General features: G+C 47.2%; 1 protein-coding gene across 3 annotated transcripts in view; it reads left to right on the forward strand.

The window, feature by feature from the left end:
- The window catches only part of Slc7a7 (solute carrier family 7 member 7), a 43,173-nt gene that overhangs the window by 15,008 nt on the left and 4,645 nt on the right, over positions 1–23,520 (forward strand). For all 3 annotated transcript variants that reach the window (XM_057786052.1, XM_057786054.1, XM_057786053.1), the window contains exons 3-4: positions 19,272–19,397; positions 20,550–20,694. In XM_057786052.1, coding sequence (XP_057642035.1) covers positions 19,272–19,397; positions 20,550–20,694 — 271 coding nt within the window. The remainder of the gene's footprint in view (positions 1–19,271; positions 19,398–20,549; positions 20,695–23,520) is intronic.

The following is a 23,520-nucleotide window of genomic DNA, read 5'->3' on the forward strand; positions in this document are numbered from 1 at the left end:
CTGAGTCATGTTTGCTTTCAAAAGAAATAGATGCATCAGGTGTTAGTTGCAGTGGTGAGCATGTTGGATTCGGTTTCTTTTGCTGTGAGGAGACAGCATGACACAACAACTCTTTTTTTAAAAAAATAATTATTTAATTTTATGTGCATTGGTGTGAGGGTATCAGACCCCCTGGAACTTGAGTTATAGCAGCTGTGAGTTGCCATGTGGCTCCTGGGAATTGAGCCTGGGTACTCTTATCCACTGAGCCTTATCCACTGAGGTGTGTGTGTGTGTGTGTGTGTGTATGTGTGTATGTGTGTGTGTGTGTATGGTGTGAATGCCAAGGGTGTGCAGGTACACTCAGAGGGTATACCAAGACACATCAGACCTCTTGCTACTTGAGTTACAGGCTGCTGTATGAGCTGCCATGTGGGTGGGTCCAATTGAATGCCAAGTCTACAAGAGCACCAAGTGTGCCTAATCACTGAACCGTCTCTCTAGCCCCTCCCTAAAAAAATTAAAGATTGCACTTATTGATGTTGTGTGTGTATGTACACACACGCCATAGCACACGTGTGGAGGACAATGTGCAGGAATAAGTTCTCTCTCTCCTTCCATCATGTGGATTCTGGGGGTCAAACTCAGGTCATTAGGCCTGGAGGGAGAGGCCTTTATTGGCGGAGCCATCTCGCTGGGTCCCTCTTCTCTTTTTGTGTCTCCTTCTCGTCTTTTTGTTGTTTTGTTTTGCAGGCCTGGGATCCATGCCAGGCAAGCACTTTCCTACTGAGCCACACCCCAACTCCCTGTTTCATTTTTCTCTGTGGCGCTCATTACCACCAAGCATCAAAGATTTATTGTTTATTGTCTGACTTTTCCTCTACAATGCAAACACTATGGGAATAAGATCTTTATATTGGTTATTGTTGGCTCTCTAGCACTTTCTTCTTCTAGGTACTCATTAAACCTTTTGAAAAAGGAGGTGTGACTTTCTAGACATAAAAAAAGGCAGTAGAAAGACACTCTGGTGAGAAAAAGTGCAGGGTATGGGTGTTTATAGGAGACCATGGGATAGAAAGGAGCAAACAAAGCACAGGTCTGCAACTTGAGCTGTACCTTCCTGAGGGGTCAGAGTTATCCTAAAGCGTGGGAGTGGGCCAGGGTTAAATGGGACCAATAAACCGGGCGGTGGTGGCGCACGCCTTTAATCCCAGCACTTGGGAGGCAGAGGCAGGAGGATCTCTGTGAGTTCGAGGCCAGCCTGGTCTACAAGAGCTAGTTCCAGGATAAGGTCTAAAGCTACAGAGAAACCCTGTCTCAAAAACCTTAAACAGGACCAATATAGCTGGACTGGAATAAGGGCAAGGCCATTGGCAGATATACCATTAGGAAGCTCTTTCAGGGGCTGGAGAGATGGCTCAGTAGTTACAAACTCCTGTAGAGGACATGGGTTCTAGTCCTAGCACCTACGGTGACTCACAGCTGCCTAACTCTAGTATCCAGGGTATCTGACCCCACAGGCACCAGGCATGCATGTGGTACAGATATGCCAGCAGAAAAAAATCACCCAAGCACGAGAGAGAGAGAGAGAAAGCACGAGAGAGAGAGAGAGAGAGAGAGAGAGAGAGAGAGAGAGAGAGAGAGAGAGAGAGAGAGAGACCTGAACTAGGGAAATGGCACTTGGATGGACAGAAATGATGGCTCTGAGAGCAGTTTAGAGGTTGTAATTAGTGCAACCAGTGAGGGTTTTGCAGTGTCTTTTGTTAGTTATTCTACAATTTCATATATGTAAACAACTTCTGCTTGTTTGTTTTTATTTTGGAGGTAGGCTTTCACTGTATAGTCCTGGCTGACCTGGAACTCTAAGATCTGCCTGTCTCTGCTTTTGGAGTGCTGAATTACCACAACTGGCTTGTTTTATTTTTATTTTTTTTTTAGGAGTGAACACTAACTAGTGTGCACCTGGTGCCCAAGGAGGCCAGAAAAAGGCATCGTATCCTCTGGGACCTGGTGTTACAGACAGTTGTGAGCTGGCATGAGGGTGCTAGGAATTGAACCTGGGTCTTCTGAAAAAGCAACACATGCTCTTAGCCACTGAGCCATTTCTCCAACCTTTGTTAGTGTTTTTAGATGAAATATCTTTGATTAATTCCTTGACGGTTTCATATGTGTAAGCAATGTGTCTGATCCCATCTAACAACCTCAGCCCCCTCTCCCCTCAGGAACACACACTTCTTTGTTCTCCCTTCATCGCCTCCCCTTCTTCTTCTCCTTTCTTTCTTTTCTGTAAGCCAGGGAGTCCAGTTAGTGTTGTCTGTCGGATGGATGGAGCTTGTCCAGGTCTTGTGCAGGTAGCCACAGCTGCAGGGGGCTCATGAGAACAGTGTCCAGGTGGTGACCAGAAGACAGCATCCCACAGCCTTATCTTCCACCTCCAACTCCTCCGTTCTTCCTGCCCCCCTTCCTTGGTGTTCCTTTGACCTTGGGGAGAGGGATTGATGTGGCTATCTCATTTAAAAATGAATACTCATTAGTCACCTATTTTCAGCACTTTGACCATTTACTAGGACAACAGTAGTAGGTTCTTCTCGAGGGCCTGTGACCACCTCAGCTGTGGGCTTTTGACTAGGTTCATAGTACCAGACAAGAGATCCTTCCCGTGCAGCAGGCATCAGATTCAATCATAAAGCAATTGGTTACCTTCATAACCTTTGTGCCACTATTGCACCAGGGGTTTTAGAGCATTCAGGGCTCACCACTGAGTAATACCATTGAAGGCTTTTATTTTTTTTTCTCCCACTGGCCTGCATAGCACCTTCCAGCACTATCAAAGCTAAGGAGGAGGAAGTTTTGGGGTCAGTTCCAGCGTGAAATTTTTATTCCTGTAACCAATGTGTATTGTGTCTACAGTAATAGGGTCTTGTCCATTGGGTGATCAAGAGCAATAGCAATAGCCTGTGTTGTTTCGGAGCTTCTGGGGCTTCCTTAAGAAGTGACTTATAAGGATGTATTCCATGCCTGGAACTGAGATTTTTATTTAATAACCCGTGTTTTCTGGGGTAAGCATTGTTCACCAGTGCAGGGTTATTGTGTTCAAACTTCTCTTAAAAAAATAAGTATTAAAACCTTTTTGCTTTTATGTTTTTTTTTTTTTTTTTTTTTTTTTTGGTTTTTCGAGACAGGGTTTCTCTGTGGCTTTGGAGCCTGTCCTGGAACTAGCTCTGTAGACCAGGCTGGTCTCGAACTCACAGAGATCCGCCTGCCTCTGCCTCCCGAGTGCTGGGATTAAAGGCGTGCGCTACCATCGCCCGGCGTGTCTTTTTCTTTTGATTGGGGAAGAGAACACAAATATTCAGTTATTATTGGAAGTTGTTTATCAATTTCTGCCATTTTGCTCGTAGCTTTTTTTTTCTTTCTCTGTTGTTCTAGTGTAGTTTACCTCCTGTAGCTCTTGGAGGGATTTGACTTTCCTTCCAGTCTGAAGAATTCTTCAAGTACTTCTGTGGAGTTGGCAGAGTGGTCATAAATTCCTTTTGTCTATTTTGCTTTATTTTGTTTTTGTTTTATCGAGACAGAGTTTCTCTATGTAACAGCTCTAGCTGTCATGGAACTAGCTCTTGTAGACCAGGCTGGCTTCAAACTCAGCGATCCACCTGCCTCTGCCTCCTGAGGGCTGGGATTAAAGGTGTGCCCCACCACTGCCTGGTGCTTTTTGTCTATTTTTATTTAAACTTTTTATTTATTTATTTGTTTTTTTTTTTTTTGAGACAGGGTTTCTATAGCTCTGTAGACCAGGCTGACTTCGAATTCTCAGAGATGACCTGCCTCTGCCTCCTGAGTGCTGGCCTATTTTTACTTTTTAAAACTTAATATGTATTTATTTATTTATTTTCAGGCAGTATCTTTCTATGTAGCCCTGGCTGTTCTGGAACTATCTATGTAGATCAGGCTGGCCTTGAACTCACAGAGTTATACCTGCCTCTGCTTCTCAAGTGTTGAGATTAAAGACATACACTATTATGCCTGACTTCTGTAGTCTATTTTTAAAAAGTCTATTTTTATTTTATACGAGTAAGTGCCTGCGTATATGTATGTGTACCATGTACATGCTTGGTACACATACAGAAAGGCCAGGAGAGGGTGTCAAACTCCCCTGGAACTGGAGTTACCGATGTTTGTGAGCTGCCCTGTGGGTGCTGGGAACTAGACCTATTTCCTCTGCAGGAGCCAGCTCTCCAGCCTCTCTTTAATTTATCATGAAAAGTTTTTAGTTTATTTATTTAAGATTTTATTTTAAAAATGTGTGTGTGTGTGTGTGTGTAGTGGGGTATATGTACAAGCATGCAGGTGCCGTTGGAAGCCAAATGTGTTGGTTCTCCCTGGAACCAGAGTCACAGGTGGTTGTGAGCCTCTTGATATAGTGCTGGGAACTGAACTTGGGTCTTCTGCGAGAGCAGCTCATGTACTCAACCACAGAGCCATCTCTCCAGCCTGAAACTCTGTACTTTTGAATCTGTGATTTTTTTTTTTTTAAGTATACAGGCCACAGCAGAGAGATAGTTATGTATGCTAGTTGATCCTGTGGCTTGAACTAGAATCATAAGATCGTGGTTTGGGGATAAGGGTCTGGTTAGATCTGATTGGCTGGGGCCGATGGTGACAAATGGTGACTGCTGATGTTGATCACGGGTTTGAGGAGGAGGAGTTTCGAGAGAATTGATGGGATTAGTTCTCAATATGTTGAGTTGGAGATGCTGTGCCAGGCACCATCCAGTAGCGATTTTATTTTTAAAGCTTTATTTTTTTTTAAATTTATGTATGTGTGTCTGTGTGAATATATGCTACATGGGTTTGGGTACACTCAGAGGCTGGAAGAGGGTGTCAGGTCCCACGGAGCTAGTTTTACAAACAGTCGTAAGCTGCCCAGTGGACCTGAGCTCTGGTCCTTTGGAAAGAGCAGCAGACACTCATAACTGTTGACCCGTCTCTCCAGTCCTGCTAGCAGTAATTGACTCATCGTGTTCCTAGGGTCATGGTAGCTGGCTGCTATCATACTTTTGGGGATGTTATCATGTTGTAGTAGAAACCCCGGGCACAGAGGAAACCTTGGGCCAGGTGGTAGGAAGGGAGGACAAAGAACAGAATCTAAGGAATGCTACTGTTCGGCAGAGTGATGACACAGGACAACCTGTCCAGAGGGGAGACAGAGAGATGGCACTGGGAGAGAGGGGTTTGAGAAACAACCAGGGAGGGAGCAGCAGCGTCCGATTCTCTAGGAGCCTGAATCAGATACAAGTGACGGGGAGCCCGGTGGTGATGTCCCACGCGGGCTTTCTCCTAAGGCGGTTTCAAGGCAGTGAGGCTGGAACTGGATTTTAGAACTGTTCATCTACTACTCATTGTTACTGTGTGCTTGCTTCTGTTCCGTGCCTAGGGAAGGCAAAGATCCATTAAACAGCCCGTCTTTATTTAGCTTGTGGTGGATATGGAAACCATTCTAAGCCACCATGGTAGTGTGGGAAAGAGGGACACAGAGGAAGGGTAGCGTGCTATAAGGGCAGCTGGTGTGTTCATACTCAGAGTAGTCTTTCAGGAAGAAATGTGAAGAAGGAACGCAGTATTGTTTGGAATGAACAGATCCCAAGCAGGAGCTCAAGGAAACTTTGGCCTGATGGACAAGGGACACGCGATGCAGGACTGCCTCGTAGGAAAGGGAATGAAGATAGTCTGTTTTTGTCTCTTTCTGTCTCTGTTGTCTCTCTGTCTCATTCCAGATTCTCACTATGTAGCTCTGGCTGGCCTGGAACTTACTTTGTAGACCAGGCTGGTCTAGAAATCATAGAGACCCGTCTGCCTCTGCCTCCTGAGTGCTGGGATTAAAGGTGTGCACCATTTGTGTGAATGTGTGTGTGTTTTGGGGTGGGGTGGGTGCAGCCGAGGGAGAGGCTAGGTGTATGGTTGATCAGTAGAACTCTTTCATGACTAAGGACCCAGCCTGGCTCGCCAGGAAAGGCCGAGAGATGGCTCAGCGGGTACAGTGCTTGCCCTGCAAGCATGAGGACCTGAGTTTGGGTCCCCAGCATCCCTGTAAAAGCTGAGTGCTGGCTGAGGTGCAAGTCTGTAATGCTGGACGTGGAGACAGGATGGTCCCTGGACATAGGGTGGAAATCACCAGAGGTAACACCTGCTGTCATCCCCTTGCTTCCACGCCTGAATTGGCTCTGAAAACAAGGAGGTCATCAGTGGGAAGAATAAAGACCTCCTCTGGCTTCGGGTGCCCTTAACAAGCGCTCTTCTTGGAATGGTCTAGAGATAGCCTCCTCCCTTCGGAGGAATCCATGCATAGTGGTTAAGGGCAAAGAGTCAGGCAGGACTGGGCTTAATCTTAAGCCAACTGTATTGGTTTCGGGTTTTCACTTCTTAGAATAAGGTCCTTATCTCTTGGAGGCATGACCAGTATTTCAACTGCATTTTCATCTTTTCCCCATTCAAACAGCAATAATTTCAAAACAGCACACCGAATTTCTGCTCCTTATTGGACCTTGTCAGGCGCAGTCCCACTGGGGGACTGTTGCGGGCAGGCCGGTATGGCTAATAGAACTTGAAGCTGCTTGCTGCTTACTGCTTAGGCATCTTTTTGGGTGAGTGGGTGTCTTTACCCACTGCTGATTCCATCTTCAGGGTAGTGACATGCTGCCAGCTCTGGGAGGAAAATCGATGCATGCCACGGCAGCTTCTATGCAGCGATCCCTGCAGCCCCAGACAGGAGGCTTGCTCTCAGGGACTTTCCTGGCGCTCAGTTCTTAGAATTGGCTGTGTTCTGTTTTTCTGTGAAGGCCAGGTTTGCAATGTCTGAAGCACAGTGGACAGTAGTCCAGTTCAGGCTACTAAAAAGGATTATTTTCCCAATCAGCTCCGTCTGAGGGTGGCTGTTCTGGCTTCTCAGAGCTGTGTGGATTGCTGTGGTTCTCCACAGGTGCAGTCTGCATCATCATATAGAATTCCTCCTCTAGGCCTACATGTTTGTACAAAAGGAAGAATGTGGTGTGGAGAAAGGGACATAGACTTAGGGATGATTGCTGACTGAAAGATGTGGTTGTTCTTAGCACTAAGATAATGACAATACAACTGGATCTCTTGTTTTTTTGTTTTTTGTTTTTCGAGACAGGGTTTCTCTGTGGCTTTGGAGCCTGTCCTGGAACTAGCTCTTGTAGACCAGGTTGGCCTCAAACTCACAGAGATCTGCCTGTCTCTGTCTCCCAAGTGCTGGGATTAAAGGCATCGCCACCACCGCCCGGTTTACAACTGGATCTCAAGAAGGCTCAGTGCCAGGGAAAGAGCTCGCCTTGGATCCTGATGACTTGAGTTTGATGGTGACCGATGTGGTGGAAGAAGAGAACCAATTCCTACAGGTTGCCCTCGACCTAAATATGTGTGTTTGTTATGCATGCGTCCCTAGCAAGTAAATGCAATAAAAATAATTTAAAAATAAAATCTATTGTCAGGCTAAGTTAGAAAACATGTGTACATACACACAGGGCCTGGAGCATACTTGGTAGTAAGGCATGCCTTCTACTTCTTTTAGTGTCTAAAAATTTTATTTTCTGCATTCTTTTTAAAACCTAAAAACAGTTTTAATTTTGTACTATCCCAGAGAGCAGAAAAGAAAGCAGAGGGGGCTGGAGAGAAGGATCAGTGGCTAAGAGTACTGGCTACTCTTCCAGAAGACCCAGGTTCAATTCCCAGCACTCTCATGCTGGCTTATGACTGCCTGTAACTCCAGTTCTCGGGGGTCTGGTGCCCTCTTCTTGTTGCTCAGTGTATCAGGTTCACACATGGTGCACATGCAGGTGAAACACACATACACATAAACTAATAAAATAATTTCAAAGAGGAAAGCTGGGCATGATGGCACACTCTGGAGGCAGAGGTCAGCCTGGTCTACAGAGCAAGTTCCAGGACAGCCAGGGCTTTACAAAGAAACCCTGTCTTGATAAACAAACAACAACAACAACAACAACAACAAAAAAAAAAAAGAGGAAAAGAAAGCTAAAGCTTTTCTTCTCTCAGTTTTGCAGAAGAGGCAGAGGTGGAGTTTTCTCTTGGCAGAGTTGGGGCTGAGCATCCAGAAGTCAGTGCCTGTCCGACTGGTCCTTTCTCGGAGCTGGCATGCTCCGGCCACTGTTAGTCTATTGTCGCTCACGCAAACTAGTTATTTTGGTTTAGCTTTTCCCTCTTGTTAACAGGACATGACTTTAGTTCACCTCCTGCCCCAATCATCCAGCAGCATTTGCTGAGGGCCGTGGACAGGGCACCTACCGTTCTTTGGGGAGCAGGCAAATGTCCTTGCGTGCCTCACTTTTGGCCCTACTGAACTGTTTGTGCTAATAGGAGCTCCAGGAGATGTTGGTTTGCTGACTATACAGAAGATAGAACTCGAGATTCAGCACCTTTGAGACAAGGCATTTCATGCTGTGAACTCTTGAGAGTCAGGCTGAGGCCTGAGGCTTCTGTGGAAGTGGACTGGCAGAGGAGAGGGCGGGCAGGCACCAGGAGCTGACTGGCGCAGGACTTCGGATCTCTGTGCGTGTCTGTCTGAGATCTTTGACCATGTGTGCAGTTTTGACCATGTGTGCAGTTTTTCCTGACTAGAATGACTGATCTCATGAGCTTGTGACTAATGAGGTGGGACAGCAGGGCATCCAACTGACTTTTGCCCCTTGAATTCCTACTTTCCTATTTTGGAAAGGTTTTCCCAAGACCCATCTTAAGTTAGAGGTGAGGTCATGTCCCACAGTTACCTTAACAATTAGGGTGGCATCAGAGTCTTGGGTTATTCCTAGTATAGGATCAATGTGAATTTGGGAACAGAAATGAAGGGGCGGAGCTGTTCTAGGGCTTGGTTGATATGGCTTTTTTTTAAGATTTATTTATTTATTATGTATGCAGTGTTCTGCCTGCATGTACACCTGCACATCAGGAGACGGCACCAGATCTCATTGTAGGTGGTTGTGAGCCTCTATGTGGGTGCTGGGAACTGAACTCACAACCTCTGGGAGAGCAGTCAGTGTTCTTAACCTCTAAGCCATCTCTCCAGCCCCTGATACAGCTCTTAGGGGCTTATTCTTGTCTCTTTTCTCTGTTACTTTTGTCTCCACTTCAGAAGTACCAAGGGAATGGTCTAGAGAAGGCTGAGAGAGGAGCTTGGGACAGTGGGCCTGAATCCTGACTGTACAATGGAATTATCCAGAGAATTTTAAAAAGTGCTTATTTTGTGTGTATAGGTGTTTTTCCTGCATGCGTATCTGTGCACTCTGTTCGTGCCTGGTGTCTAAGGAGACCGGAAGAAGGTGTGGGACCCCCTGGAATTGAAGCCACAGATGGCTGTGAATTACCATGTGGGTGCTGGGAATCAAACCTGGTTTCTCTGAAAGAGCATCTAGTGATCTAGTGCTCATAGCTGCTGAGCCATCTCTGTGGCCTCCTTGGTCACTATGTAGACCAGGCTAGCCTCAAACTCATAGAGATCTGCCTTACTAAAGGCATGGGCTTACCACTCTCAGCTCATCTAGAGAATTAAAAAAAACCCAAACCCCAAAGCATTCCTTGCTGACTCTCTGCCTGAAAGTATCTGAGCTGTCAGAGAAGATGGGAGTCTGTGGGAAGACAAGACTTGAGGGAGCCAAACCACTGCTGGGAGTCCCCTGTTGCAGGAGGCAGAAGAGTAGTTCTCAGTGTTGTCATGGATACCCGGAGCTTTAACAACTTGACAGCAGAGGTTCTGACTTCATTGCTGTGGGTGGCACCTGAGCTTGTCCAGTGATGGCAGTGAGCTGCAGTGACGGAGGGGCCCCAGGTAAGTGAGAGGTCAGGCATGCTCTGCTCCAAGTTGGTCTGTATGTGATTATCTTGCTGGGTGATTACCTCAGTGAAAAGCAAAGTAGTTGTGTGCTGTGTGTGTGTGTGTATGTGGTGTGTCCCCCTCCCCATCATCATACTGTTCTGGGAAATCCTGTCCTGATGTCCTGAATCAGAACTCCCCAGGAGCCTCCATGCGGCAGGAGATTCTTAGGCCTGCTCAGGCCTCATGCCTGGTTTCTGAGAATTTGAACTGAACTGAGAGCTCAGCAAACATTGAGGATCAGGCTACTTTCAAAAAATTGCATTTTATTTATGTATTGTGTGTGTGTGTGCGCACGCACATGTGCATGCACACGCACCAGGGTGTTCCTGTGAAGGCCAGGGGGAAACTGTGGATGGTACCTGGTTCTCTTTCCACCATTCTGGTCCTGGGGATCAAATCTGGGTTGTCAGGCTTGGTTGGGTACAAGCACCTTTACCCACTGAGTCGTCTTGCTTGCCCTCTAGTTGCTTTGAAAAGGGATGTACAAATTCTGTGCTTGCTTCCTCAGAGATGTCAGAGCCTTGGGGGTTAAAGTGCTGACTGAGTTTCAGGAAAAACACGGGGAGGGGTCTGATTCAGTGACCCATGGTCATTTTGTGTTTGTGTCTTCTTCACCTATGAGGCCTGAGTCAGTGAAACTCTTCTGAAGCTGGACTAGCACCTGGGAGGAAATCACATGAGAAAGCCAGGAAGAAAAAAATGTGATCTTAAGCCAGGCATGGTGGTACAAGCAGAATCTCAGTACTGGGGAGGTAAGAGCATTGGGAAGTCTAGCCAGACTCAAGTGAATTTGAGGTCAGCCCCAAGATCCAAAGTAGCATTAGGGGAAAAACAAAACAACAACAAGAAAAACAGGCATCTAACAGAGGAAAGGAGAAAGATGAAGAAACAGTGGCGAGGCTTTTCCAGATAGCTTACGTTAGGCCTTCTGGAAAAACAATGTAGAATATTCAGGAGCCCTGACCATACCAGACACAGGGCATGGATGCTTCCCCAAGTCCGCTGACTCCACGTACAGCTCGTCTAGTGGAGGGAGGTGTAGTTTCTGCATAGTGTGATGGGGCTGTGCTGGGGAAAAGTTAAGCCTATGGACTGCCATCCTTCTGCAGGTTGCTATGGGGAAAAGATACCACCTATTAGAAGATGCCAAATAATAATAATAAATAATAACAATAATAAGCCACTGGTCGCGCTGACACTCACGACAGCAAACTGAATTCTGTGGAGTGTTCATTGTTCTTCCTGTCAGCTGAAGGATGTGTTTGTGAAGGAATGAAGAGCGCAGAGCAGGAGGCTGGTGAGAGGACGGCTCAGTGGTTAAGGGTGCTTGCTGCTCTCGGAGAGGACCAGAGTTTGGTTTCCAGCTCTCTTGTCAGACTGCTCACAAGAGCCTGCAACGCTAGCTTCAGGGGATCCAATGCTCTCTTCTGAAAAAAGGATGAGGAGCACACAGTGCTTGACTGTAAACCCTCCCGCCAGACAGAGTTGGGGCAGGGAATAGAGCAGGTTCACATGCTTGGTAGAGAGATGTTTATATCTGATTTTACCTAAGAAGCCGAGATGCTATAGGAGAGATAAGTTTAAGAGCGTTAAACTGAAATTGGAGGCAGGGAGAAGCAGGGTGAAGATGGGAAAAAGTGAGCATGTTCTGTGTGCATGCGTGCCCTGCCCACAGCAGATGCTTTTCTGTATGATTTCCTGCTTCTTTTCAAACACGCTCCCACTGAACCTGGACCTGGTGACGGGAAGCCCAGGGACCCTCCTAGCTGTGCCCCACACAGCATGGTTGCAGTACACTGTGCCTGACTTTTGAGGTTGGTGCTGGAGACCCGAACTCAGATCCTTATGCTGGCGTGCGTGGCAAGCACTCCTGTTCATCTAACCCTTTCCTAGCCCCAAACCATGAGTATTTCAAAGCTATCTGGTGCTACACAACAAGATGGATGAGGCTGGAGGAATTGCTCCGTAAATCTGAAAGAAGCTGGTGACTTGTACAATTACCCTAAGCAAGACCGAGAAGCATCTTTGACTTTTTACTCCAAGAAGACGCTAGCGATCATTATGGTACTCGGTTAGAGTCGAACAGTGAAAGATGATAATTGGATGGATTTGCTAGAACTGGGGTGTACGATCCGAAAGAGAGGTTTGTATGAGGCTCTACCATAAAAAGGTGTGCCTGCTACCTCCATCGAGGTCATAGTTGTAGTCTTTGATTGTGGCAAGAGGAAAATTTCAGTACACCAAGATACTGAGGCCTAGAGATTTTACATCTTTCTTTGTTTTCTAACTAGTGTAGTGAACAGTTCCGCTGAGCACTCCCAGTTCTCTGCCCGCATGTAGGAAGTTAAAAGATGTGGCCCATATCTTAGAAGGGGCGTGAAGATGCCAGCCTCGTAAATGTGTCTTCCTACCTTAAGGAGAAGGGTTGCTAACAACACTCTTGGACTCTCAGGTTCCATTTGCAATACTTTTTCTAAAGTACTCTCTCTCTCTAATTTTTTTTTTAAAGAGTTTGTTTATTTATCATGTATACAACATTCTGCCTCCATGTATTCCCACATGCCAGAAGAGGGCGCCGGATCTCATCACAGATGGTTGTGAGCCACCATGTGGGTGCTGGGAATTGAACTCAGGACCTCTGGAAGAGCAGCCAGTGCTCTTAACCACTGAGCCATCTCTCCAGCCCCCCCCTCTCTAATTTGAGGCAGGGTCTTACTATCTAGCCTTGACTAGCCTGGAACTCACTATGTAGACTGGACTGGCCTCAAAATCAGAGGTTCACCAGCCTCCGCCTCCCCAGCGGTGGGACTAAAGACCCGCACCACCATGTACAACCAGGTCTGCTATTGTAATTGTGCATGAAAATCAGGGCAGGGGAGAGCGCTTGCTGCTCTTGCAGAGGACCTGGTTTGCACTACAATGAGTGGCTTGCATCTGCCTGTAAGTCAAGCATCTGGCTTTCCCAGGTACCTGCTCTGGTGTGGTGTCCATGCAGACAATTGGGCACTCATACATACACATACACATACATACACACACATATAAAGTAAGGAAGTAAACACTTTGAAGAAAATAAATGCCTATGGTGAAGAACAAGTCGTGCCGAGGAAAACAGTCTAGGACAGATGCAGGACCAGAGAGAAGTTCTGGAATTGTGGCATGTGGTTCACGTTAACAGATTAGAGAAAGAAACAGTTTGCTTTCCTAATAAAGATTATAAAATATGTACAAAATGGAAAAAGAAGCATCAACTCCTTGAGCATCCTTTGCTAGACATTGCCTCTCTATTACTGAGAAATGCAATACGAGCGAATGGCAGGATGAGCATGGGGGGTTCCAGCACAGCGTGAACTGTCACTGTCGTCACTGCCCTGAGACTACTGAGGTTTATCTAAAGCATCATTAACATTTAACTTATAAAGACTTCAGGGTTAATCTCTACAGGATAAGGACTTACAGTGTGTTTGTGGGACTTTAGACTATTTGGAACAAACCTGGGCTTTGATCAAAGCAGCTAAAGGCATTGCTCCTTTTTGAGTAAAACTATTTTATGTATACCTGAGTGTATGTATGTGTCACCTGCATGCAGCAACCTGCAGAGCTCAGGACAGTGTGTATGGTCCCCTAGAACTGGAGTTATGGGTAGCTGTGAGACACTGTGTGGGCGCTGGGAACCAGACCGGGGTCTTTGGCAAGAACAGCAAGTGCTCTTAACTGCTAGGAACCTCTTTGTTCCTCTTCCAAACAACCTGAACTGGAAATTTCTGGTTTGTTCTAGTGCTGGTTCTGTACCTCAGTGGCAGAGTCAGCCTCCTCCCTGGGGACCTTGTATCTGCTGGGATGTCCTATTCTGGAATGCCTCTTCAGGTTACAGGAGTAACATCTGTGCAGCAGCTGCTTTCCCCTTGAAGTTAAAGCAGGGACAGAGAAGTAGCTGGGTCAAGGTTAAAGGTCATTTTAGGCAATCCTCCCATGGACTTGGCTCAGTGCTGGGTGGGGACTGAATTACTCCCAGAGGTAGAAGGTTCAGGCATCCGTCTGGAGGTTAACTTATAGTTACATCCGTGTTATCCTACCCCTACTTCTCCTCTTGTGTCTCTGACTCTGAGGCAGGAGGTTGGGCTTTGTTTCAAGAGCCGTGCATTTGGCCGAGCTCTGGGGACTCTGGTCAGCTGTATCTGTTCCGGGTAGGGACAAAGAGCCTGCTCAGCCACTGAGGCTTGCCTTATTCATTTCCTGTTCCCAGGGCCAGGAGCTCTGGAGGAAGCAGGGAGCTGTGGAAGGGGCAAGCCAACAGTTCTCAGTGCCTCGTTCTCTGTACAGCATCCAGACCGAGTCTCCCTCCCCACAGAGTAGAGCAGCGCACGACACTGGGTCTGTGGCTGGAACAAAAGCACGGTAGCAGGGAACATGGATGTAACAAGAAGGATGAAGTGAATGGGTGCAGAAGCAGTAGGGATCAAAATAGAAACAACCTCTACATCAGTGGTTTTCAACCTGTGGGTCACGACCCCCACAGCGGGGGTGGGCTGGGGTGTCGAATGACCATTTCACATGGGTCACATATCAGATGTCCTGCATATTAGGTATTTACATTGCGATCATAACAATAGCGCAATTACAGTTATGAAATAGCGATAGAATGATTTTATGGTTGGGGGTCACCACACAGAAGGAACTGTATTAAAAGGTCTCCGTATTAGGTAGGTTGTGAACCATTGCTCAACATTCTCATGACAGGGGTTGCTGTAGGAAAGGGGAGTGAGTGAGTGTCTGTTGCTACTTTTCTGTGTGTATGTCCACGAACGGAACTGAGCCAAGAAACTAGAGTGATTCCCTTATATCTATTCCAGTTCCATGCTGTGACCTCTAGTTACTCTGCAGCCCAACCAGGAACTTGCTATATTACTAGAGTTGCTAGGGGAAGACGCTGGGCCCTGGAAACCTTACAGAGCGAGGCTGGGCCATAGTAGGCCACTCGAAGAGACACAGCAATAGTGGAAATGGAGGGAGGGGACTGACTCCATATGGCTGCACTGGGAAGGGAAACTGGTGAAGAGGTCCAGTGGATCCTAATAGGAGGTTTAGGCTTACATAGAGGTAAGAGGTACACACAGCTAAGTGGTCCCAGTGAAATCTCTTCCAGCGAGACAAGATTTTCCTCCCCTCCTTTTCCTCCCGTTGGCACCAGGCTTCAACCTTTTTCTTCTCCCAGCATGAGACTCCTAGGGAAATTCCAACTTCTTGGAGACCATTGCTTCAATAGTTGGCTAGCCACGTTGGGAGGGACAGAAGTTTCACTGTAGGATGTCTTCATCTCTGCCGGGTGGTTCCAGTCCTAGGGGATCCCTCCCACTCTCCCGGTCAGGCATATGGCGTATGTGCTGGTGTTTCTTTCTTTCTCTCTTTTTTTTTTTTTTTGGTTTTTTCGAGACAGGGTTTCTCTGTGGTTTTTGGAGCCTGTCCTGGAACTAGCTCTTGTAGACCAGGCTGGTCTCGAACTCGCAGAGATCCACCTGCCTCTGCCTCCTGAGTGCTGGGATTAAAGGCGTGAGCCACCACCACCCGGCCTGTGCTGTGTTTCTTAAGGAAACCCGGTTTGTGTTGTGTTTCTAAGTCAGAGCAGAGCCTGAAGGAAAGGATTAGAGATCACAGGGTGGGGAGACCTGCTCGGCGCAGCTGAGGGTGGAAGTCCAGTGGGGAGGAAGGGCTGGGTGACTGCTGAGGAAGATCGGCCTGTGTCAGGCTGGTGGAGAGCAAGAGACAGGCGCTTCATTCTGTGGGATTACTGAGGAGTCAGTCTACTTGTGCCTTTAATTATTAACTTAGCACTGGTCTGGCCTGGAGATGGGTACATGTTTGCTCAGCCTTCTGATAAGGTTCAGTTGTTTGTTGTCATGTCTATTAGGCACGGAGACATGTATTGGATAGAGCTGGAAAGCCCCTCAGTAAAATCAGAAAACAATGTAGGCCATTAATAGAACGGAAGCGGAGGGGGCCCCTCCGGGGAGATGGCTCACCGGGCAGCGTGCCTGCTGTTCAAGCTAGGAGACCTGAGTTCAGATTCTCAGCACCTGCTGAAGGGGAAACGGCAGTGCGCTCCTGGTGGGGCAAGAATATCATCTCCGAAAAGGAGGGCGGAGAGCTGGCTCAGTCAGTACAGGCTCCTGCCATGAAGCCCAAGTTTGATCCCCAGGTGCCTCACAGTGGAAGGAGATAACTGTTTCCCTCAAGTTGTCCTCTGCCCTCCATGGGCGTGCTGTGACATGAAAATAATTATAACAAAACATAAGGCGGAGACGTGATCGCGGAAGACACCTGACATTGGCTTGCATATGTGCCCGCATTAGTGAGCATGCACACATGTGCATGCACTCATGTGTGCGTGCACACACACACACCCACACACCCGTTAGAAGGAGATTGGAATAGAAGATGGCTAATTTTCCCTGCTTCCTAGTGCACTGGCCTCTGGGTTAGAATGAGAATGAAACTAGAGGCTAACAAACAGGAAGTCTGCGGACCCTGAGGGTTTAAGGTTGCTTTCTTTCCTTCTGAGGCAAGGTCTCTGTAGCCCAGGCTGGCCTCAAGTTAAAATTTGTAGGTATGTAAACTAACAACACGACTGCTCCACGGTGTGGTCAAGGGGAAGGTTTTCCTTGTAGATGGGGGGGGGGGTTCAGAGTAGAGAGAGGAAGAAGTAGACCGAACGTGGGCAGAGACTGGACATGGACAGAGCTATCTGAAGAGAGGGATAGCAGGGGATAGGAATAAGAAAACAGTGGAAGAAGCAGGAGAGAGAGAGAGAGAGAGCGAGAGAGCATGAGCATAGCAAGTACAGTTGTGTTATAAGAAGTACGGGGCGGGGGTGGGGTGGGGTGGGGAGTGGGGGGAGGGGGAGAGAAAAGGGAGGCGGGGAGGAGGAGGGGAGGAGGCGGAAATTTTTAATAAATAAAAAATAAAAAAAAGAGCAGTGCAGAAGATGGAGGCCTAAATTGTAAAATTTCAGAGAGACTATTAAAGACTCTATCAAGTCCAAACAAACAAACAAACAAACAAAATAACAAACAACAACAACAACAACAAAAAAAGAAGTAGGACTAGCTGAAGGGAGCGGGAAGCCAGTGAACTGGAGGGAATTTAGGGTAGGGGAGAACGTGAGAAGGGTTAGGATACTTGGGTGGACTTTGAAATGTGTGACAGGTACCTGTGATACTGAGGAAGCCTGGAGGCCTTAGGATGCTGATAAGGTCCCACAGGTAGGGGGAAATGACTTCTTTTGGTGGACTGCACTGGCTTCACAAGTGCTTGAGGAATGTTGGCTTTTATCTAACCTCCAGAAATCCTCTTATGGTTCAGGTTGAGCTCATTTCCGGATGTTTGGGCTGCTTTTTGCAGGCTTGGGAATTGATTCTCCTTTGGAACTAATATTAGGCAATCTTCCTGTTTCAGTCTTCTAAGTGCTGAAAGTCTTGAGCCACTGCCCTTGGACTTGGAAAGTTTGCTTTTGCTTGTTTTGTTGTTGTTGTTTTAATTGTGTTGCTGGCTTGGATCAAACAAGACCTCTTTCTTACTGGCAAGGCTAGCTTTTCTCTGAGAGCCTTGGTAGGGAGACTTGCCAGTCAGGTACTCCGCGGGGGATTTCCGGTTGCTGAGCTAGAAGAAGCTGTGCATCGATTCCCTGTCTCTGGATTGTTTGCCCTTTCTTCCTTCCGGATCCAGAAGCCCTGGGCTGCCAGCCAGCCTCACAGCATGTGTGGGCTTCCCTTCTTGAATTTCTTCCAAAGTATTGGATTGTAACTTTTGGGCTAATGAATTTTTCTGAGATTCTTATTTATTTATTTATTGGGTGAAAAGATTTGAGCCTAGGGCTTCATGCATTTCAACACACTGTCTACCACTGAGCTGAACCCCCTGCCACTACTCTGAGCGTTTGATGAAAGAGATTGGCTCTTTTTAGGGAAATGTGTATGTTCATACGCCATAACCCTTTGTGAGAGACTGTCTTGCCCTGTTACAAACACTTACTCTGAGGATGGTCTGTGAACTTCTCTGAGTTCATCTGGGTAGAAGGGCTTGAGGAATGTCCAGGCAGGAAAAGTGCCTTGCCCTCTTTCTACAGGAACTTGTTTTTGTGGGGGTCAGCCATGATAATCTAAGTCTGGGCAGGTCACACAAAGGAACTTCTTTACTTCCAACCATTATCACCTGGGACTCTGGCCACAGATAAATTTAATAAGAGGCCTGAGTCTCAGTTTACCCTGAAGCAATACCTGGTGGCAGGAAAGAACCACAAGCTGAGATAACCCGACCCCCACCCAAGGGCAGACCATTCAAAGGAAATGTCTGATATTCCAACTGCTGTAGATAGAATCACCTGCCAGTGCACTTCGCCAGGACACCCGTAGACAAATGTCAGCCAATCAGGGGTCCTGAACCTCAGAGACCCCTCACTCCCACTTTACTACTATAAAAACCCAATTCTAATTGAGCTCGGGGCTCTCTGGATATTCCAATACGTTGGACATGTGGAGAGACCGAGTTTGCAAACTTGATTAAAATAAAGGCTCTTGGCCGGGCGGTGGTGGCGCACGCCTTTAATCCCAGCAGAGGCAGGCAGATCTCTGTGAGTTCGAGACCAGCCTGGTCTACAAGAGCTAGTTCCAGGACAGGCACCAAAACCACAGAGAAACCCTGTCTCGAAAAACCAACCCCCCCCCCCCCAAAAAAAAGTAAAATAAAGGCTCTTTACTTTTACATAAGGGGCTTGGTCTTCTTTGTTGGCTTTTGTGGGGGCCCCATGACATTTTTAGCTGCAAGAATTTTACCAAGCACAAAACAAATAGTGTGGTTGGTGGGCAATGGACAGGAAGTTTTGTCTTCATCCTAGTCCTTGGACATGCATGCTGACCTGCTGGCCTAGACACTGAATAAGTTACAACAGGATTTGTCAGGGTTAATAGCAACAGCATAGAGCCAGGATGTTGGGTATTAGACCTGTGTGTGTGTGTGTGTGTGTGTGTGTGTGTGTGTACACGTGCATGCGCATAGAAAGGAGAGACTGACTTTAAAGAGCCTAGGACCAGAATACACCACTAATCTGTACAACTCCCAGGTGCCTCCCACATCTGTGGCCAGGAATTTTTCCACCTTGCTCTGTGACTCCAGTTTGAGACACTAGGGTTTGGGAGTGTCGCTGTGGAAGAGGAGGTGTTCACCAAATGCCTTGCAGTGATGACACTGAGGCTAATGGGGGCGAACAGGCACAGTCCAGATACACAGCTGACTTCTTGATGGGTTCATCTTGACGTCTAGTGCAGGAAAAGTTGGAGTTTGAGGCCCTCCAGGTGGGAAGGGTAGGTCACCATCAGTATTCTTTTTCTTTCAGGTCTCTTAACCTTCATTAACTGTGCCTATGTCAAGTGGGGAACCCTGGTCCAAGACATTTTCACCTATGCTAAAGTGTTGGCGCTGATTGCGGTTATCATTGCAGGCATTGTTACACTTGGCCAGGGTAAGGAAAACAATCCCAACTAGCAATTAGCTTTTATTTAAACATTCCTTTTTTTTTTTCCTATTTCTTTGGAGTGTTGGGGATCAAACCCAGGGTTTTGGGCCATGCTAGGCAAGCCGTAGATCTCAGATCTACAACGTTGGCCTTACTTTAACATTGGGAGCTGATAACTTGCCTTATTTAAGTCTCCAAATACCGTGTTTGGTAGGCACTATTATTATTCCTTTTATATAGGTGAGGAAACAGGCCCCGGAATGACCTATCTTACACTGGGCAGAATGAGGTGGCAATCAGAGGTGCAGGAGTTAAAGATTACCCTCAGCTACATAGATAATTTGAGGCCAGCCTGAGACACAGAAGACCCTATCTCAAAATAAAAACAAAAAACTGGGTGTTTTATTCCAGCAGTCAGAGGTAGAGTGGATCTCCGAGTTTGAGGCCAGGCTGGTCTACATAACAAGTCCCACACCAGCCAGGGTACACGGTGAGACCCTATTTTAAAACAAAACAACAAAGCCCCAGACAGATCACCCAGACGATCTTCCTCAAGTCCCTAATGGTAAATTAGAAGATGTGAAATGTGTGCCCCACAGATTGACTCCAAAGCTGGTCCTTCAGCTTCTACTCTGCTGCCTCCTACAGGAAACTGACCTTGGCAAGGAGGCGGATTGCCCCGCCCCCGGGATTGGCTTTTACAGCTTGCTGGGCCTAGTGCTATTGCTCTGCCAATTCTGCCCTCGGAAGTGAGCAGTCAGAAATGGCACTCCTTGTGCTCACCTGGTTTCCAGGGATGAAGCCTGTCCTACAACGCCGCTGACCTGGGCATCCTGCACCCTGTCTGGCCTCTTCCCGTGTTGTCCCTGTCTAGGGTTAGAAAGTGGCAAGGACTCAAGGCAGCCTACAGTTAGAGCAGAACACCCCATGCTAGCCCCTCTCAGCTCTGTGGTAGTTTCTTATCCTGGACTCACCCGAGTTCTTCCTGTCGAGACCACAGCCATGGTTCTTTGCACGGCAGCTGTGCTGACGGCTCTTCGGTTGCCGCCCCTCAGTGGTCCCCCTGGCAGGGCATGTTACCTGCTGATATCACCACATGCCTTCTCCCTGCGCAGGATTGGCCATTAACTCTTGTCTTGTGTTGTTCTCACCTTCCAGGAACCACGAGTCACTTCGAGAATTCCTTCGAGGGTTCATCGTTTGCAATGGGTGACATCGCCCTGGCGCTCTACTCAGCTTTGTTCTCCTACTCGGGCTGGGACACCCTTAACTATGTCACCGAAGAGATCAGGAATCCTGAGCGGTAGGTATCTTACCGTCAGCCTTCCGGACCAGCGAGCCATGGCTGACTGAGCTTCTCCAAGCTGGCCTTCAAGCCTTCTCCACTCTGGGATTCATTTCATCAGCCTGATTTTAACCGAGTCAAGACCTAGAGACGTTCTTGTCCATGATTGTAGTAGCTAGGCTAAAATGTGCGCTTGCCCTCCTATGCTTTGCAATCTTTTTGGAAAAAGTTTGTACATTGATTGATTTCTAAATAAAGCAGGTTATATTCATGCTTCTATCTGCTTTGAAGCACCCAAGGTCCTTGCCAAGCTATTCAGAAGGCTGAAGCAAGAGGATTACTTTTGCCCTCAAATTTGTAAACTGATTTGAACAACATTGTGAAAATAGTGTCGCAATGCCTTATCTGTCTTCAGACCTCCACTCCGCTTTATCCCTAGTAGCTAACTTCAGGTCATAGACTTCCTTCTTCCGCCTCCCTCCTGAGCCTTTCTTTTTGCCCCAGTTCACACCGCCAGTGTGGAATCGTTCCAGCTATTCACCAGATCGCCCTGGCGGTGTTGCTCTGCATTGCCTCAGAGTCGTGCACAATAGAGAGCCCTGGACTGGGAGCCTCAGGTCTTGGAATCAGTCTTCCCTTTCTTCCCTTTATTAGTTAGAGGTCCAACAGCTGCCCTTCCTTTTTGCAGCCATGTACTTGCTGTTCCATGTTCTTTCTTTGTTTTGTTTTGAGACAAGCTCTCACAGCGTGGTCCTGGCTGGCCTAGAACTCACTATGTAGATAGTTCACCCTGACCTCAAACTCATAGAGATCTGGTTGCTTCTGCCTCCCAAGTGCAGATCAAAGGTGTGCACCACCATGCTGGCCCTTCCATTTTTCTTTACCAAGACTCCTTTTTTTTCCTTTCTGTGACAGCATCTCACTATGTATGTAGTCCGGGTTGGCCTCAAATTCGTAACCTTCCTGCCCATGCCCAGCTTGCCTGGTACTCTTTTTGTGTATATGTCTGCACACATGCTTGTGGAAACCACGTGGGCGTTATTCCTCAGATACTGTCTACTTAAAAAAATATATTTATTCTCGTATGTATCTGTGTGCCTGAGTGCTTGGGTGTTCACCACATTGGTGGAGGAGCATACTGAGGTCAGAAGAGGCCAGAGTTATGGACAGTCATGACCACACCATGAGCATTCACAGGACCCCCCCACCCCACCAGACAGGGTTTCTCTGTAGCTTTGAAGCCTGTCCTGGGACTCACTCTGTAGACCAGGCTGACCTCAAACTCACAGAGATCCGCCTGTCTCTGACTCCCGAGTGCTGGGATCCTCCTGTCCCCATCTCCCTAATTCTGGGGTTACAAGTGCACACTATCCTCCACAGCCCACCCAGCATTTGCCTGTGGGTTCTGAGTTCAAACCCAGGCCCTCCTTGCAAGGCAAGCACCTTCGTCGACTGAGCCATTTCCCTAGCCCTTGCCTGCTTCTTTAATACAAAATTAAGGGGTTTAATTATAGAATTTCCATGAACTTTCCTGAGTCTAAGATATTATGATCCTAGAAACTAAAATATGCCAGGAAATAATTTCCCTAAATTATAACAGTTCCCATACCAATCAACTTTTGACTTTGAAAAACAAAAAGCCTTCCTGGTACACATTTGCTGGCTTTGGAGGAGCAGGGCTACTAGATCCAAGTGGAGGCTAGGGAGTGGTGCTTCCACCTACTGGCCAGAAGCTGAATGACTGGATTATTTGCAATCCTGCCTCATGGAGAAGGTTTGTAACCCAGCTACTCTGGAGGCTGAGGCAGGATCATCACAAGTTCAAAGATCAGTTATAGAGTGAATTCAAGGCCTCTCTGGGAAACTTAACTGAGATTCTGTCAACAACAAAAAAAGAGGGCTTGGGTTGTAGCTCACGTAGAGTATTTGTTAGCATGTGTCCTTGAGCCTAGATTCAATTCCCACTACCAGAAACCAGATGCAGCCCAGGTTTGTTCGGTCTCATTGTCAAGGGCATTTGTATAGACAGTGATCTTGGCACTTGAGAGACCTGGAGGGGTCTTTGTGTCTTTTTCTTGGCTGTTAGTTAGGATGGTACCTGGAGTTCTCTGAAATGACATCCCTGTTTGGATGCACACACTGGTCTTCCTGCTGAAGATGTGAGATTCCACAGTCTGCCTCCTGCTTCTTCTATCTCTCAGTTTGAAGACACACTTCCCAGTGCTCAGAGACTGAATCCTGACCCCGGCCACTTGGTCAAAGAAACAGACCACGCCCACCTTCCTGTTGTTATGCTGGGACATAGGGCAGCTATGGGTCAATTCTGCCTTTCATTGTTGTCTTTTTGGTGGCACTGGAACTTGAGCTCAGGACCTCAGGCATGCCACACAAGTTCTTTACCAGCAAGCTCTACCCTTAGCCCTTTTATGTGAAGAGTTGTGTGTGGGTGTTTTTCTGCATACATGGGTGCACTGCATGTACACTCAGTGCCTCAGAGGCCAGAAGAGGGGTTCAGCTCTTCTGGAATTGGAGTTACAGAAGATTGTGGGCTGCCATATGGGTGCTAGGAATTGAACCCAGGTCTTCTGCAAGAGCAACAAATGCTTTTAACCACTGAGTCATCTCAAGCCTGTTTTATTTTGAGACAATCTCTCTAGACTTGGGATCCTCCTACCTCAGACTCCAGAGCAGTTGGGATTACAAATAACACTGCATGCAACGTCACTTTTTCCTGCATAACTTTTCTACGGGAGTATTTCTTCCCCCTACTACTTTTTAGTTTCTTTTTTTTTTTTCCTTTCTGAGACAGGGTTTTGTTGTAGCTTTGGTGCCTGTCTCGGAACT

The sequence above is a fragment of the Chionomys nivalis genome, chromosome 12 (genome assembly GCF_950005125.1).
Source record: "Chionomys nivalis chromosome 12, mChiNiv1.1, whole genome shotgun sequence".
In the NCBI taxonomy this organism is placed as follows: Eukaryota; Metazoa; Chordata; class Mammalia; order Rodentia; family Cricetidae; genus Chionomys; species Chionomys nivalis.